Consider the following 19,022-nt stretch of genomic DNA (forward strand, 5'->3'; position numbering starts at 1 on the left):
TTATACTTGGTAAGTTCATCGCTATCGAATATTTTTTAATTAAGCCCAAGCAAAAAAATTGCAATCTAATAAAAACTCTATTGAAAGTTATTTCAAATCAAAAAATTTTATTGCTGGTTAATTTAAAAAGGACTTTGCAAGGCTACTGTATCTATTTTGATAAAATCTAACCTTTTTCATGATTTCATCGAGTTTGAAATAAAGATACTTCAAAGTATTAATATATATAGAGACAGTAGAGCAATGTACTCATTTTTCTCCAGAAAAACCCAGAAAAACAGCTTCGGATAGCCAATTGTTGTTAACTCTGGTTTAGGGGCCATTCAAAAAGTACGTTCGTCGCCGAGGGGGGGGGGGGTCAGCAAAAAAGCGAACGAAAACGAACGGGGGGAGGGGGGGTCAAGTCGATCTGTGTACGTTCGCTTTTGCGGGGGGGGGAGTGCTTCTATCTATCTCCTAATTACATTTTTTCTTTGAATCGATAACCGAAGATAATTGTTAATCCCCTAAACAATTGTGTATGTTATAATTGTTTAGCAATTATTAGATAATTAGAGAGCAAAAACTTAAGGTGCGATAAGAATAACGCTAAAATCATATTCTTTGAACTTGCCTTGTCTAAATTCTCCAATTATCTTCAAAGGAAAAAGTGGGGGGGGTAAACATTTTGAGATAAAAACGAACGTACAAAGGGGGGTACTTCAAAACGAACGCTGACGAACAAGGGGGGAGGGGGGGTCTGAAAATAGGGAAATTTGGACGAACGTACTTTTTGAATGGCCCCTTATAGAAACTAAGCATTTCATGCAGATGTTCTGAAATTGAAAACGAAAGCAGCATATGGAGCACAGATAGATCTGATCCATATAACCATACATGTAGACACAGTTGATTGACCATGAACAATAGAAACGAAGATGATTTCTTTTTAAATTACATTATCTTTTTTACATTATTTACCTAGAGTTTAAGTCGTTGAGAGGGATTAACTGAAGTCTTTACACAAGGACCCCATTCCATTGATTAGCCCCACTTTTAACTGCCCTACACCACTACACACTGACTGTTCTTGATATTGCATTGGTCAGTTGGTACGGTTTTCCCAGGGATGATATTTCTTGGGGTATCAAGATTCTTTCAAGGAGTTACCAGCTAGATTCCCTTTCCTGGATCATCCTGAAAATTTCAGTGTTGCTAGATCCTTTTCTGCTTTTAAGATAATTTTTCCTTTTCTGTATATGATTATATCTTTATTTTGTAGATTAGCTGTGACCAAATATTCACCTGAAAATGGTCCCATCTGTCTTACATGATACTCGAGCTTTTGATAATGTACCTTCCACTCTTGTGATTTTGTAATAAAAAGTCTTAAAACTGCAAGACAATTAGTTTTTTGTCGAATTATTTTTACTTTTACTAAAATTGAAAATTAATGTTGTAAGGTATTTTTTCATTATGACTGTCAGACCCCGTATACCAAGGTGCAATATATTACACTTTATCACACTCTGTGTGTAAAGGTAATGAAAGTGCTATAAGATGCTATATATTATACTTGTCACACTTTGTATAGGTAATGAAAGTGTTATAAGATGCTCCTTATTACACTTGTCATACTCTGTCTAGGTAATGAAGCAAAAACGTAATAATGCGACTGGTATATCATGAGTGCCCTACTCAGGATGGCTAGCCCTACTCTGTATAATCTACAAAAACGTAATATGTAACTGGTATATTATGACTTATGAGTGCCCTACTCAGGATGGCTAGCCCTACTCTGTATAGCCTACAAAACAAACTATGTGACTAGTATATTATGAATGCTCTACTCAGGAGCATATATTATACATACAGGCAATAAAAATTATAAGATGTTAAATATATTACCGCTGTCAAAAGAGCTTTGCATGGGCCATTGGAATATCAGCAGAGGTGCTAACTCTCACGCATTGGACGTGAGACTCACGCATTCAAACACTGTCGCATTTTTTCAAAATTTTCATTTTTCACGCATTTTTGATAATTGAAAAAAAATTCTTTGGTTTTCTGATTTTTTGAAAAATTTTTCCCCATTTTCCAATGTTTGGAAAAATTTTTCCCAGATTTACGGTTTTTGGAAAAAAATTTCCGCTTTCCGATATCGGAAAATCAAAAAAATTGGGTTAAGAAAAATGTGCGGAATTTGCTTCAAAATTTTTTTACATGTAAAATGAGCATCTCAGGTTGGCAGGTCTGTATCAGTCAGTCTAAACTTAAACACATATATCAGGATTAGAAACTAGGCTAGTCTTACCTCTTTTATCTTTTTCTTTACAACAATACAATGCTGACAAGTTGACACAACACATGTGTACATGTACATTGACAAGTAATCCCTGAGAGAAGTTTTTATAGAAATCTGCAACAAAAACGAAAGTGGTCTCTTCTACTGATTGCTTCCCAGTGCTCCTTCGCAGCTGTTTATCAAATTTCCACCAATGAGGTTGCCACAATTCAAACAGCCCTTCTTTTGGCACCAATGGCCTTTCAGTGCCTTGTACGACGGGTGGCTGTAAAATCCCACCCTTCATATATATATATATATCATTGAGGAAAATAAGGTTAAGGCTCGCCATTTTCATTCGACTAAAAGATTCATTGATGATTTGTGTGCTATCAATGACGGTAACTTGTTTCAGTCTGTGTATAGAGATATCTATCCAGATGAGCTTGAACTCAAAATTGAGCACTCGGGTAATCATGCTTCTTTTTTAAACCTGGATATTACCATCAAAGACGGGATATTTATTTATAAGTTGTTTGATAAACGGGATGCATTTCCTTTTTCCATAGTCCGAATGCCACATAAAGATAGCAACTTGCCAGAATCGATTTTTTATTCTTCTTTTGTTGGTGAACTTCTCAGGATTGCTCGTTCTACGTTACTTTTCGAGGACTTGAAAGTTAAAGCCAAAGTTTTTATACAAAGAATGCGATGTCAAGGTGCTGAAAACGCAAAGTTAGATTGCAGTCTTCGACGGGTTATAGTTCGTCATTTTTCAGAATTTTCAAGATTTCAACTCTCTCAAGATTCACTCGTTCGCCAGCTCTTGCGGTGAGCGGTCACGGTGTACGGGGCTTCGAACCGGGTTATAGTCCGATTTTTTTAATTCTCATTCTTTCCCCACTCTTTCCATCTTATTCTTTGAACTGTAAAATGTGTGTGAGAGCCACAGGGTTGGATAGTGGCAATCCAATCCCAGTTCCTTCTCTTCTAGTATGCTTTCTTCAACGTTGTGGCAGAAACGTGTCAAAGGTGTGGCAACTTTGTCTAGTAGAAAGTATACTTCTTTTCTCATTGTAATTTTAGTTTCTTCGGCTGGTTCCGTGGTTTTTACGTTTTAGTTTATTTTATATTATTGCGCGCGTTTTATACTTTCAATAAACACATCTTTTTACTATCTTTTATCTGTGGTGGTGTTTAATTAACACTGCTTGGCCTACCTACACAACCCTATTTCCATCATATAGGAGGATATTTTCGTAAAAGGCCGAAATCCTGAGTAGGTCGAAAACTGAGGAACAGATAATGTGTTTTCTTGAAATATATTTTTTGACTCATATTGAGTTACTTCATTCCATCTTAACTCATATTGAGTTACTTTCTTCCTTAAAGTCATTTTAGATCACTAGTTTTACATTGATGGATTTCTATGTCATCATAATTTCCTTTTCTACTCCAACCTGATTGATTTTCTGTGAATGTTCATTCTAGATTTTTGTTGTATTTGTATTGTCTTTTTGTTTTGTGGGTTTTTGTCTTTATTGTTTCCATTTTGAGTAGTTGAAGGTTTTATACTTCTAGACTATATATATATTTCAAGAAAACACATTATCTGTTCCTCAGTTTTCGACCTACTCAGGATTTCGGCCTTTTACGAAAATATCCTCCTATATGATGGAAATAGGGTTGTGTAGGTAGGCCAAGCAGTGTTAATTAAACACCACCACAGATAAAAGATAGTAAAAAGATGTGTTTATTGAAAGTATAAAACGCGCGCAATAATATAAAATAAACTAAAACGTAAAAACCACGGAACCAGCCGAAGAAACTAAAATTACAATGAGAAAAGAAGTATACTTTCTACTAGACAAAGTTGCCACACCTTTGACACGTTTCTGCCACAACGTTGAAGAAAGCATACTAGAAGAGAAGGAACTGGGATTGGATTGCCACTATCCAACCCTGTGGCTCTCACACACATTTTACAGTTCAAAGAATAAGATGGAAAGAGTGGGGAAAGAATGAGAATTTAAAAAATCGGACTATAACCCGGTTCGAAGCCCCGTACACCGTGACCGCTCACCGCAAGAGCTGGCGAACGAGTGAATCTTGAGAGAGTTGAAATCTTGAAAATTCTGAAAAATGACGAACTATAACCCGTCGAAGACTGCAATCTAACTTTGCGTTTTCAGCACCTTGACATCGCATTCTTTGTATAAAAACTTTGGCTTTAACTTTCAAGTCCTCGAAAAGTAACGTAGAACGAGCAATCCTGAGAAGTTCACCAACAAAAGAAGAATAAAAAATCGATTCTGGCAAGTTGCTATCTTTATGTGGCATTCGGACTATGGAAAAAGGAAATGCATCCCGTTTATCAAACAACTTATAAATAAATATCCCGTCTTTGATGGTAATATCCAGGTTTAAAAAAGAAGCATGATTACCCGAGTGCTCAATTTTGAGTTCAAGCTCATCTGGATAGATATCTCTATACACAGACTGAAACAAGTTACCGTCATTGATAGCACACAAATCATCAATGAATCTTTTAGTCAAATGAAAATGGCGAGCCTTAACCTTACTTTCCTCAATGACCCTGCTCATATACCTTTGTTCGTATTGGTAGAGGAAAAGATTAGCCCAAAATGGCGCCGGATCGATTCCCATGGGAATCCCGATCACTTGACACATAACAATATCACCTGCATTGAAAAAACAATTTTTTATCAGATGTTTCATAGCAGTTTTCAAAGAATTCTGTGTAAAAGACACAGAAGATTTGGGTTTTGTTTTTGACCAATATGCTTTATCATTTTTAGAAATAGCGATAAACTTGCAGTTACCTGCATCAAATACAAAATCAATGACCTCTGATAGTTCTTTAATCAGTTCTTTAATATATATATACTAGCCGGTACCCGGCGTCGCACGCCGGTTTAGCTGTTGCTGAACGCATTTTAAAGTCCTTTGGATGTTGGGAAGCTGGCTTAAAATACGATGAAGTCAAAATTAAAGGGAAAAATTATCTTCAAAGTTTGACTCTGTCCCTCCCAGGTCACGTATCTTTTAACCATATTTTGAAAAAGATTTTTAAATTGTTGCAAAAATGATCAGAAAGGGCGTTATTCAAACTATACCATACCGGCGACCTGCGACGTCCGAAAAGGCTTTGCAATTAGATTTTTTTCTCGCTTCGCTCCCTTTACATTTGCCGTACTTGTTGATGATTAGGAAAACTTTGATGTCAAGATAAGAGGAGTGAAATTATAGACATGACACGAGATTCGTCGAAAAAAGGCAGCCCGTGGGTACTTAGGCAAGAGAAGGATACGGGCATGAGCCGTTCTTAAGGATGCCTTTTTAAAAATGGCAGTCTCTGTAAGGGTTGGAAAAATTCAACTTTTTACCCCCAGAAAGATTGAAATTTAATCAAATTAGTCCCAATAAGGGAAGTAAACTTCACAAAATTTCGCTTGTTTCTTCTTCTCTCTAGTCTCGCTAAGGGTCCAAGGGCCAAAAGTCAGACAGCTAGGCACCTTTGTCATAACTTTTCGAATTCAACAATGAATGACTTAGATTTACAGCAATATAATTATCGACATAGATGTTTATAAGTCCCTTTTTACGAAGAAAGATCTCTTGTTTTTACCGCCTTTCGAATGTATTGTTAATGTTGCTGTTTAGTTGTTCCAACAAACTTGTCTTGTGATTCTTATGTTTTAAATGTTTTAAATTTGTTCTTTTCTAAAACAGATTTTGTTTGAAAGATTTTGTTTTGAAACGAATTCGAATGTCTCAAATCAAATAAGGTCGTTAATTACATTCGAAAACATAAAACAAAAGAATAGAGAGAAAAAAAGAAAAAAACATAAGAGGCGGGCTCGGGCACGTCTGGGCAGATATTATAATCTATCAATCAAAACAAACTTATCGAACAACTCAAAGTCTTTATAAAACGGCGCGAATCTGATTTAACACATTTGTGGAGCAAGAAGCAAAAGTCATCTTTTAAAAGAACAAAACATTGCGTTCGAAAACGAAAGTGACACACAAACACACATACAGACTACGGCTATTAATATATAGATATATATCTTCACTATATATATATTTGTTTCAATCTGTGATCCATGCCTTAGGTTTTTTCTCATCTTCAATTTACTGAACAAAGCGGGAATTTGATGCGAGAGTTAGATTGTCAACAAAGTGCCGTAAAAAATCATTGAATAAAAGAAGAACTTAAAATCTTAAATATTTTCATTTTGAAGAATAGTAGCAAAAAAGTGAAACATAGAAAAATTTCATTTTTCAGCGCATTAATTGAAATGGGGGATTTGGAAAAATGTTTAGTTTTTTGCACAAACCCCTGTAACTATGGGCGAGCACCCCGTTGCTAAGATGTTGGCTTGAAATTGAAAATGAAACCACTCAAAAAGAAATCCCGAAATCCCGTAATCTTGATATACGAGTTTAAGTCTATATTGTCAGTTAAAACAAATTTTTGACCAAGTTTTGTAGCGAGCAGTCTAGACTTAAAACTCCTATATTAGGATTAGAAACTAGGCTAGTCTTACCGTCAACTGCTCTAACTTGGGATGATTGGTCGAAACATGGTACTGTTGATATCTGACCTGTATTTCACTAACTGTTAAATCTATTTGACAACTAATTTTTTTGATAACTCCAAAAAGTTTATCAATCATACTTTCTATCATAACATGTCACAAAAACTTTTACTGATAAGCGTGCCCTTTTTAACTTTCTTGTTTTCATTCAAAATGACCGGACGCTGATTGGAGAATTAGAGAACGTCCGCCGCCTAACCGCCTATCGCCTGATGAGATTAACAAAAAACGAGTGTGTAACTTGCCGCGCAAGTGACGTCACACGCTCCATCGTTTTGCCACTAATTTGGTCTTCTTTGTTCCAGACACTCGCGTGTGTTCCACTACGAATTTCTTTCATATTTCGATTTAAAAGCCTACTTGGTGCAAAAGAGAAATCGTGTATTTTTTAATACGCCGTTCATTAACTCAAATCAAATGACTTTGGAGGTTCGGTGAAATGGTGGCCGAATTGGCGTCCCATGTTTTGTCAGATAGTCCCAAGCTAGAGCAGTTGACAGTAACTCTTTTATCTTTACCTTTGCAACAATACAAATGCTGACAAGTTGACACAACACATTGACAATAATCCCTCTTGAGAAGTTTATATTGAAATCTGCAACAAAAATGAAAGTGGTCTTTTCTACTGATTGCTTTGCAGCGCCCCTTCGCAGAATGTTTACCTATTTAAATTTCCACCAATTTCACACAACCCTTCTTTTTGGCACCTGTGGCCTCTCAGTGCCTTGCACAACGGGCGGCTGTAAAATCTTAATCCGTGATCCTAAGATGTATATAATTATTTCTCATCTTCAATTCTCTGAAGAAAGCAGAAATTTGATGCAAGAGTTAGATTGTCAACAAAGTGCCATAAAAAATCATTGAATAAAAGAAGAACTGAAGTTAAAATCTTAAAAATATATCTATTTTGAAGAACTGGATGGAATTGGTGCAAAAAAGTGAAACATATAGTCATCTGGGGTAATTACGGGAGGATTTTGACTTATTTGGGCATTACTCTGAAAGTATTAATCCTAGAGATCCGATCTTTTGTTTTGATATTTTATTCATCAAAGTATGACCTTTACACAAGATTTAAAATAATTTTCCTTGAAATTTAGTAGATGTTCCTAAAATTTATTTTAAAGGTGTCCCGTAATTACCCCGCATTTTGAGGTAATTACGGGACACCCTCGGGGTAAATATGGGACAGGTCCAAAATGTTATTGACAAATCCAGATATCTTTCCAAAAAGTCATGATATTTGAGGTTTTGCATCCACTTGATGACTTCAAATCCTTTTAACAAAATTAGTGACTGCGAGTGTCCCATTTTTACCCAAGTTTTTTTCCCATTTTGGGGTAATAACGGGACACTTCAAACAGTAATATTTGTATAGAGCAATCTAGACAAACTAAAGTAAATTTAGATGCAAACCTTTGCAGGTTTTGAAAGACTTAGAGTGTAGTTATGATTCCATTAGACTAGAAAATCAAGTTTGTAGTTTTCTTATAAAAAATAAACACTTCAAACTCAAACTTTAGTGTCCCATAATTACCCCGAAGATTAAGATTTGACTACAGGGTAAATATGGGACACACTTTTTAGAGAAAAGGTGCCTTGTTTGATAATGAGACTATTGTGATCTCAAACCATAGTATCTAGATGTCAGAATTCAGTCAAAATATAATCAAAGTGATTGCAGCTCTTCCTGACACTAAAGCTTGAAAAGTTCCTTCCAAAACTACAAAAATTGATTTTTATGGTCACATGTGAAACTTTTGTTGAAACATCAAAAGTATATGTTAGAACAATCTAACTAGACATTTTTCTAGTAGCTAGAATGACTCCAAAGTCCTCTCCATCTGAATCCAAATTTATAATAATAACACAGTTTTTAGGGGTGTCCCATATTTACCCCTTTATTTAGCGTATCAAAGATCAATGCTGTGAAATCGCTACATCGTTTACTTGACTAGCAAGCAAAAAAATGCACCGCAAAACTTCTAAAGGGATTCATGAAAAAATAACCCGGCGCTTTTTAATGAAATTAAAATTTCCAAAAACTATGAAAAATTGCCCAAAATTTGAGCCATAGATAAAAAAAAGATTTGAGCCAAGCCAACCTTGAAAACTAATTTGAAGATCAACTTCCCAAGAAAAAGATCTATGTGGGAGACAGAGCCCACCTAGATTCGCACACAGCCGGACAGGCTATTTTCTTAAAATTTTGCCGGACCTCAAACACTGACCCATTTACATGTGCGGAATTATTTTTACTTTAACGTATAAACAAGCCCTTAAAAATCGAAGCGCTGTCTCGGGAATTGAATGACAAAATTTGGTTGGTTGATACTCTGGCAGCTGCACGTTCGCAATAGGTCATTTTGTCTCATTTTAAGTTTTCAAGTTTTAATTAACTGTCTTGGGAACTTGAAATTGATTCAGACTAACTGCCTGTTGAGATGTTGGCTTTAAATTGAAAATGAAACCACTGAAAACGAAAGTAAAAAATTGACCCTCACTCCGAATTCCATACTCTTGACATTTTTAGTCTAGTCTATACTGAGACAGAGGAGAGTGGGTAGTCTGGGCGTTTAGTTCGAGCTCACTTAGACAGTATAGACCTAACTCTTCATACAAAAATTATGGGAAACGCATGTTTGGACTTTGTACACTATGCTGCACGCAAGCACTTAAGCCAAAGTCCCGCAAAGGAGGGACACAAATCAGTTATTTGAAGTTTGCAAAAAAACGCCACAAGATCTTTCAGATTCAGTATCGAGCATGGTCTGAACAGGCCCGAACATGTTCGGGCCGTGTCGTGGGTCGTTTCTCTGCTCAATCCTCGGACCGCACTAAAAATGGTAGACTGAGCTGTTGTTGGAATGTTTACAAGGCTCTTGACAGAAAATAGTTTGTTTTATTGTCAATGATGACAGTGCGGTTATTAAATTTTGTTAGATCTGACAAATTTATGTTTGTAAGTACACTTTATAGTTTTGATTCCCATTGAAGAATCAAATTCTTGTTTTCATGTCATTAGATGCTGTTTTAGAGCTTTAGAGCAAGCCTGTTAGAATATCCAGAGTATGAATATTACTCCGAATATCCATATACTGTCTAAATGCTGCACTCAGCTCTATCAGGTCATGTCATCGTGCGTCAGACTATCACACTAAATAAGGCGGTCATCAAATTTTCCGCTGATTTTTCGGTGCGGAGATGCGGAAAAAAAATCTGGGAAAAGCAATTTTGTTCTTTTAAAGTATAGCTTTTTTCTCAATTGGTCGTCAACCATCGAAAAATTGTTTTGCTCGCGTTACCACCCGCCCCTGAGTTACTGGCGTGATTAAAAAAACCCGGGAATGTTTTTGACCGCCCGTCCGCCCGCATGCATTTTTAACACCCGTTGCGACGCGAACAGATCATTTTTTCGATGACCGCCTAACGCCACACAATTTGCCATTCCTCACAAATGTTGGAGGAACAAGTGAAGAACGCTTAAAAACAACGTCATGAATATCTATGGCGCGCGGAAGCGCCAATAAATACTATCTTGTTTAAAACAATACTATCTTTTTAAAACATACTATTTTCGTTTAAAAACATACTATCTTTTTTCAAACAATACTATCTACGTTTAAAAACATGCTATCTTTTTAAAACAATACTATCTTCGTTTAAAAACATACTATCTTTTTTAAATAATACTATCTTCGTTTAAAAACATACTATTTCATCTAAAAAGAAACTTACGGTTTGAAAAGCCGAGTTAACAGTTTAACGAGTGAAAATATATATTTTTTAAATGTCGAGTAAGGTTTTGTCTCTTTTACCCAAATCATAGGGGCTACGGTGGAGAGTGGGTACCTTGCTGGGGGTCGAGTGACACACACATTGAACGCAATAGCAGCGTTTCAAATAAACATGGCGTTAAGGAGGTGGGGAAGGCCAACCAAAATCATTAACGAGGAACAAGTTGCTGGTTTAAAAAGGATTGGATTCAACGACCCTTAGCGGGACAAATTTGACCAAGTTTGACCAAATTTCAATTTTTCAGGGGGTAGAAAGTTGAAAATTTTCTATTTTTCCGACCCTTAAGTGGGACTGAAATTTGATTTTCTGATTTTTCCGACCCTTAGCGGGACTTTGGAAATCCAAAAAAGCTACCCTTAAGGGCGGCACATACCGTACCCTCCATTTGCCTAAATACCCCCACCCCCGGGTGCGGAAAGCACGCTGAGAGAACGTGGTGATGATTGGCCACATGTTACCGTAGTGCGCATGCGCACAGTTGGAAATTGGATAAACGAGACAAGAAAGATTTATATTTATAACTCGGAATTTTTTATAATCAGTCAAATTAGTTGATCTATAACTCGACAACTGTAACTCGGCCTTATTGAAGAAAGAAGAAAAGTTTCGATTTCGATTTTGGATGTAAGTATAAGTTCAAATAATGATAGTTTCTTTTTAAATGAGATAGTAAGTTTTTAAATGAGATAGTATGTTTTTAAACGAAGATAGTATGTTTTTAGAAAAGATAGTATTGTTTTAGAAAGATAGTATATTTGTAAACGAAGATAGTATGTTTAAAAAAAAAGATAGTATTGTTTTAAAAAGATAGTATGTTTTTAAACGAAGATAGTATTGTTTTAAAAAGATAGTATTGTTTTAAACAAGATGCTATCGTTTTAAACCAGATAGTATCGTTTTAAATGGTGATAGTATCGTTTTAAACTAAAGGTAGTATTGTTTTAAACGAGATGGTATTGTTTTCAGTCAGGCACATCCTGGCAAATGAACGAGGTGAGCATTTGCATGGGGTATTCGTCACCCAGTGTAAATGAGATAGGACGTCTCAGGCTAAAAGCGTGAAAATGAATAAAAATGAACTTCAAACTGAAAAAGGGAAAAAAGGAAGAAAACTGGGAACTTTATTTTTTCATTAGGCGATCATCGAAAAATAGTTCTATTCGCGTCACCCGCCCGCATCAAATTTTCCTCTGCTTTTCCGGTGCGGAGATGCAGAAAAAAATCTGGGAAAAGCAATTTGTTCTTTTAAAGTATAGCTTTTTTCTCAATTGCTCTGGACGACTATCGAAAAATTGTTTTGATCGCGTTACCACCCGCCACTGAGTTACTGGCGCGATTAAAAAAAACCCGGGAATGTTTTTGACCGCCCGTCCGCCCGCATGCATTTTTAACACCCGTTGCGAAACGAACGGAGCATTTTTTCGATGACCGCCTTAAAAGTTTCTTCAATCGTAGACAAAATTGACCCATGGAAAAAAAAATTCATCTATGCAGTTCTTTGAAATGAAGCAAAATATTTCCAACCTGGTTCAATTAAACTGAGTATTCGGCGCTATTACGTCACTTTCGTTTTCGACCCCGTTCATTTGCCAATGGTCGCACAAGTGAAAAATACCCCGTTCATTTGCCAGGATGTGCCTGACTGGTTTTAAAAAGATTGTATTTAATGGCGCTTCCGCGCGCCATAAATATCTATTCCTCAGGAATATTCAAGGAATAGATGAGAGGAATACTAAAATTAATCTTAAAAATCTCTGTTCCTCAGCTCTAGGTCTAGGAGAGGAATGAGTGAGGAACGTTTGACCCCCTGGAAAAGTCATGGATTAAAAATTGAATAGCCCATTAATCGTTTTAAGTGAAACTCTGTTAAAATTGATACCACTACAACATTTCCTATTCTTAACGAGAAGATCTTACGTTTTTACAATCGACTTGTCGTCCATTCTCTTCAAAACAAAGTCTCATGTCCTCAAATTTTTGAAATTTTCTGTCCTGTGTTAATTTCAGTCGGCTTCAACCTGCTGATAATTCGAAATCAAAAATCGTATGATGTAGAGGCCCGGACAAACTTCGACGTTCGAGTTGTTTTCTTTATCCCGAGTTGGAAAAAGCGAGTTAATTAAGTTACGAAAAGGCAAAGCTACCCTTTTATCGGACCTTTTTTCACACTTTTCAATCCAGCAATACCAATCTTCTGTGAGGGGGGGTTCGTCGTAGGTCCACCGTCCCTCGAGAGTCGTCCGTTGGTCCGCCGTCTTTCGAAAGTCGCTGTTGGTCCGCCGTCCCTCGAGAGTCGTCGTTGGTCCGCCGTCTTATTTTTGAACTGTCGTCCCTTCTTTATTGACATTTTAAAATATTTGCCGGGCGTCTTAACACTACTGCACTTTATTCCCCAATAAGCTTTTTACAATGTCTTGTGAATAATTTTAACCGAACAAACAGGAACAAAACCTAACAAAAAGAAACTTTAGTGACCGACAAAATAACGTGGATAAACTAGCTTGTACAACCCACAACCAAAATTGCCACGAATTTGAAAAGTGGCTTTCTGGAAAATAAACACTAGATAAACACTCTAAAAATGAAACTCTTTTTATAACCCGACGACTCTCGAAAAACGGGGTACGGACGACGACTTTCGAAGGACGGGGACCAACGACGAATCTTGAGGGACGGTGGGCCATGCCAACGGACGACTCTCAAAGGACGGCGGATCAGCGACGACTCTCGAAGGACGGCGGACCAATATTTTAAAAACCAGATTAATCAGTTAGATTAAATTGAGGACGAATAAAATGAAAGAGAGGCTCTCACGATGTCCCTCCCTCAACAAACGACTTCCTGGTCGACGACGACTCTCGAAGGGCGCCGCTCTCTGACCCACAACAACTCTCGAATATCGGCGACCCGACCCACGACAACCTTCGAAAGTCGACGACCCGACCCACGACGACCCGGAGACCGGCATTATGAGCCGAACCCCCCTTCATAATCTTCACTTGCCTAAGTAGTGAGGGTGTACGTTATTTCGGAATTGCGGAAATCGACCCTTTTTATTTTGGAATCTCGGAAATCGGGCAAAATTCCTTCGTTCGGTGGTATTTCGGAATGCTGAAATTGTTTCGGTACCATGAGTTTTTGCTTCGGAATTTCGGTATTATAAAGTTTTCATCCCCCTTTTTCGGAATTCAAACATGAAAAATCAAATTTGATGAAAAATTAGTCAATACGAGGAAAAATACCCCAAGAAATCGGTATCGGAAGTATTTTTTTACGGAATTTCGGAGATTTTAGTAAAATTATTCGGTATTTCGGAAATAGCAAACCCCGTACAACCCCTTAAGTACCCCTTTCTCGTTGGATTCAGGATTGGCTCAACCTCGTCCGCCCGTGTATTAGGCTTTATTTACTTTGCGCTTGATACGGTGGATAGACGCCAGAGAATTCTGGTAATCTGATAATCCGATGGCGTATTGGCGGCCGCCCACGCTAAAGCTCTAAAGGAGCGGACCAAAATATGCCCGACCTTCAGAGCAAAGCGTGTATCGTAGCATATTTCCAGTTCCACATCTGGTACCAGATAACCAGAGAATACCCTGGTATTGGCTGGATGCGAGTTCCCCCTCTCAGAGATAAATACACGTCACAGAAAAACGTTTATTTGACGTCAAAAATTTTTTTTTTGTTTAAAAAACTGAATTTTTTTTAGCTAGAAATATACCTCGAAAACGACGGCCCTGGCCGAAACATGTTGGAAATTTCTAGCATCTAATCTAATGGTATTTTTGTCTCGATCCTCCGTCCGAAATATAATAATGAACTATCATCATACAAGATTTCAACGATGTATCATTTATAGTCCAGCGGCGATCCAGGATCACCCTTACAATTAGTAAATATGGGTTTTTATTTTATTTTACCATCATATGGTCCCTTGGGACCCCAAAACCAGTTTTTGCCAAGCAGGAAAAGCTGGGGAAAATTTTTTATGGGGGCTTAAAGGGGGTAGGGTCATTTTAACCTGGGGGTCCTTAGAAAGTCGATTTTTGAAGTTCTCATTTAGCTAAAACTGATTGTGCCATCAGATAGAGCTTGAAGAGTAGATCTCCAAAATGGGGTCATTTGTCTCATTTAGTGGACTTAGTCCCCCGGAATTGGTCGATACGTCTTCAAAAATGCAATATTTTGTGCTGACGTCAGCATTTTTGAGAAAATTTTCAGCAAAAGATACCAGTTTTAACAGATGCGTCTCGAAGAGTACTATCGATTAGAGGGGTCATTTATAGGGTTTCCTAGGCTAGATCTTGAGATATTAGAGTTTGAAATTTTGCTGATTCAGCAGAAAAGGGCAAAAAACGTTGAAAAACGCTGAGTCAGCAAAATTTCAAACTCAAATATCTCATGATCTAGCCTAGGAAACCCTATAAATGACCCCTCAAATCGATAGTACTCTTCGAGACGCATCTGTTAAAAGTGGTATCTTTCGCTGGAAATTCTCTCAAAAATGCTGACGTCAGCATAAAATATTGCATTTTTGAAGACGTATCAGCCAATTCCGGGAGACTAAGTCCGCCAAATGTGACAAATGACCCCATTTTGGCGATCTACTCTTAAAGCTCTATCTGATGGCACAATCAGTTTTAGCTAAATGAGAACTGCAAAAATCGACTTTCTAAGGACCCCCAGGCTAAAATGACCCTACCCCCTTCAAGCCCCCATAAAAAAATTTCCCCAGCTTTGCCAGCTTGGCAAAAACCGGTTTTGGGGTCCCAAGGGACCATATAATGAGAAAATAAAATAAAAACCCATATTTACTACTTGTAAGGGTTGATGCAAAAAAGCCCTTTTCGCCGCCGGACTATTATACTTTTTGAGATAAATACTTTAATTTGAATATTTTTTGACATTTTCAAAAAGTTTGTTAATAGTCTGGCCGAAATACAATAAAACAGGGGTGAACCTAGAAAAAAATTCCGCGTAAACTTTCTTGGTACCGTTGGAAGCGGAATTTTATGTAGATTATCATACTCAAAGCCTCTTGATGAGGCCCTTGGGGAAAACTTTTGGTAAAATCAAGTCTGAAGTGTACTTCTTTGCCCCAAAATAGATACGTTTTTGAGCAGTGTACTGGTCATCAGCTAGGCTGCGCGCATCCCCAGAATTTATTTTGTTATATCAAATCATGTCAGAGGGGATGCGTGCAGCCTAGTCATCAGCTACACTAAAAACCTATCAAAGCTATTCTTTGAAAGTCAGTGCTATCCCCGTGTGTTTTCACCCAAGGGCTTTCGCCTTGCACTTGACGCATTTCACACCATGGATGACACTGTTTAATTGCTTGTGGTTTCCAGAAATGTTTGTTGGGAAACCCCCCCTCCCAGATTTTTGAGACAGGGGTATACATTGAGTGTTTTAAAAGGCTACTACCATTGCAAGGATAGCACTTTTCAAGGCATTTTATATCGAAAATGGGTCCTTAGTGTTTTTATTTCACCAATTTTTCCCCCAATGGCCTCAACGTGAGGCTCTGAGTATGTTAAACTTCGTAAAATTCCGCTTCCAACGATACCAAGAAAGTTTACGCGGATTTTTTTTCAAGGTCAACTTTTATTTCTGCCAGACTATAACGAACACCTTAAGTTTAACGATTTAGTAGATTTACATGATAGTCGCCAAAATGAGTAGGTCATCTTGGGTAGATCAACAAATATCAAAATTCGCAAAAACTTTCATTTTTCTATTCATCATCAATATCATTCTTTGTGATTTTTAGATTTTCAGATCCATGAATTGCCTAAACAGAAAATGTATAAATTGCCGTAGTTTTGTTGGCTAGATCAAGCATAGTCTGTACGCATCCCATCTGATATATTGAAGGGGATGTATATCGTGTATAAAATTTCCGTCAGAGATTTACCCCGTATTTGTGTTTTTTAAATTTAGAGACTTGATCAGAAAGTTTTGTATGAGAGATCTTTAAATTTTATTATATTTTTTCGGGAATTTCATACACGATACACATCTGTAAAAAAAAGTATTTTGTCTTAATGTCAAGGATCGTGCAGTTAGTTGAATATGAAACATGGAAACATAAAGGAAACAGGAAACATTTTAGCCATAAAGTCGCCTAAAACTTTGGTCTCACGAAACACGACGGCCATTATGTTCATAACAGAATCAACTTATAAATTAATAATTAATTTTGATGTTCTTTACGATATGTAAGTTACATAATATATCGAATGGTATATAAGATGCATAACTGAATGTTAGAAATATTCGAATGCTTATTTAAAAAACACAGACATTTTAGAAAATAAATAATTAAACCCAAAAAAATGAAATTAAAAATACAAATTCCATTATAAATTTGATTGCTTATAAATTTATGAATGTGATAAAACACCTATTAGTTTAAAAACTTATCATGGATTATTTGTTACATCAAGACACGTGCTAATTTTGTAGTCGAAACATTCGTCCCCTCTCACCCTTAATCTCTTAGAGAGAGAGAGGAGTCATCTGTAATTACTAATTCACGAAGAAGTGTATAGTGATTGCAGTAAATATTAAAATCCTTTGTCTCAAACTTATGACATGCATGACTTTTCAAAGAAAACTACTAATAAATTAAAACCCTAGTAACGCTTAAAAAGAAAAAAAATAGCAAGAATAATGTTTTTATTTTCACTTTTATAATGTCGAGAAAAATGTTCATGAAAACTTTCCTTCACCGTACCCAAAACATCAGCTCAATGTTTTCCAGGTTGTTTTAAGCTCATGTTGGCCTGTCCCTTTTGTGGAGGCTTTTCCTTGGTTGGCATAGGTTTTTGATGAGCAACTTTTGCTGCAGCAGCCGTAAAATCCTTGTCCCCTTTAGAAACAGCACCAGAAACAACCATTGGAGCTTCATCATTCCTAAAATAAAAAAATGGTGCAAGTAAAGCATCAAGAATTGATGTTTTTTGAAAGTCAGGCGAAGAGGTATAAATGAGACGAATCAAGTCAGGCTTTGTCTTAAACCTGCAGCTGATTAATAGTAAATTCGACTTTCGATTCTTTCTCAAGGGCTGATTTTATATAATTAATTATATAAAATATATATTATATTGTAAAAATATGACAAAAATATTAAAAATTGGGCTCTTCCAGAAAAAATCCGTTCATGGGGGGTGGAGGATGAATTGTCCAGGGGTAGTGAAAAAATACCAAAAAATTGCAATGTCCAGGGGGTAAATTCCATTGTCCAGGGGTAATTTTCTGTGTCCACGGGGTTGATTTGATGTTTGTCCAGGGGTATAACCCGTGTCCAGGGGGTTAAAAATCAAAATGTCCAGGGGTAATTCATGAAAAAAATAATATATCTTCCACCCCCCATGAACGGATTTTTTCTGGAAGAGCCCATTGTAAGTCTGAAAATTGCAGAAATCCCAATTTTAAGCAATTCATCAGAATTTTCAAAGCCATGATGTGCAGATTTTAAGTCATAAATAGCATTTTCGTATATCTTTATTTTGTCAATCAAGAAGAAAAGAAGAAAATTAACACTGAAAACTTTTAAGTAATAAAATCGGAAAATTGAAAGACGAAGCCCAAAGTTTGTCACTGATTGTCTTGAAAAATTAATAAAAAAACACAGCCTTTTTACCAGAAAGAAGTTTTTGGCTGTACTTTTGACTTAATGAATGCATAATCTTTGACAATCTTATCAAAGGGATGACGTTCAAAGTCTGTATCTTCTAATTCTTTTTGGCCCAGCGCTAGCGAGTGGGCCTTTAAAGAGAGTGTCACTATTTTTTTTCCGTGTTTCCTTCTGTGTGTCCGTTTTGGTAGAAACGGCACTTTATACCAGTAACACACTTTTTGCCGTCTGGAGAGGGAAAAGCTTGCGAAAGTCGGGTACTGGCTAAAAAAGATATATTTTCTGATTTCGCGCTCCTTAAACAACAAACATTTTCAAAACAAAACAGATACAAGATGGCGGTTGAAGCGAGGAGATTGATTTCATGTGTTGATTCTTACTTTCTTGAACATTTTCTTTGCTTTAGTGGTCAAGAGACTTTCAAACCAAAAGCAACTTTGTAGTGATTTTTTTTGTAAACTTTTTCAACATTCTGTCATATGTTATAGTTTTCATAAAGCTTTCTGAGTGAAAATTCTATACCTTAAATCAATTTCTGACTTTCACTTTTTAGTTTCTTGTTTTCAAAAAGACTTGATTCTGGAATTTGCTGATGAACACTAAAATGGAGTTCATGTGTAAATTATAGCAAGATTGGAACTTTTTCAATCATACTACGTGTGAAAATGGTTATTTCTAGATCTGTCTCGTTTAA

General features: G+C 36.6%; 1 protein-coding gene across 1 annotated transcript; it reads right to left on the minus strand.

The window, feature by feature from the left end:
• Positions 1-16,875: 16,875 nt before the first annotated feature.
• On the minus strand, positions 16,876-17,604 carry LOC136801965 (death-associated protein 1 homolog; the record flags this gene model as incomplete). The annotated part of the gene is given in 1 exon segment (XM_067058666.1): positions 16,876-17,604. A coding segment is annotated over 1 exon segment (166 nt), but the record flags the coding sequence as incomplete, so codon positions are not given.
• Positions 17,605-19,022: the final 1,418 nt, after the last annotated feature.

This window comes from Clytia hemisphaerica, unplaced genomic scaffold (genome assembly GCF_902728285.1).
Source record: "Clytia hemisphaerica strain Z4C2 unplaced genomic scaffold, Clytia hemisphaerica genome assembly, whole genome shotgun sequence".
Lineage (NCBI taxonomy): Eukaryota > Metazoa > Cnidaria > Hydrozoa > Leptothecata > Clytiidae > Clytia > Clytia hemisphaerica.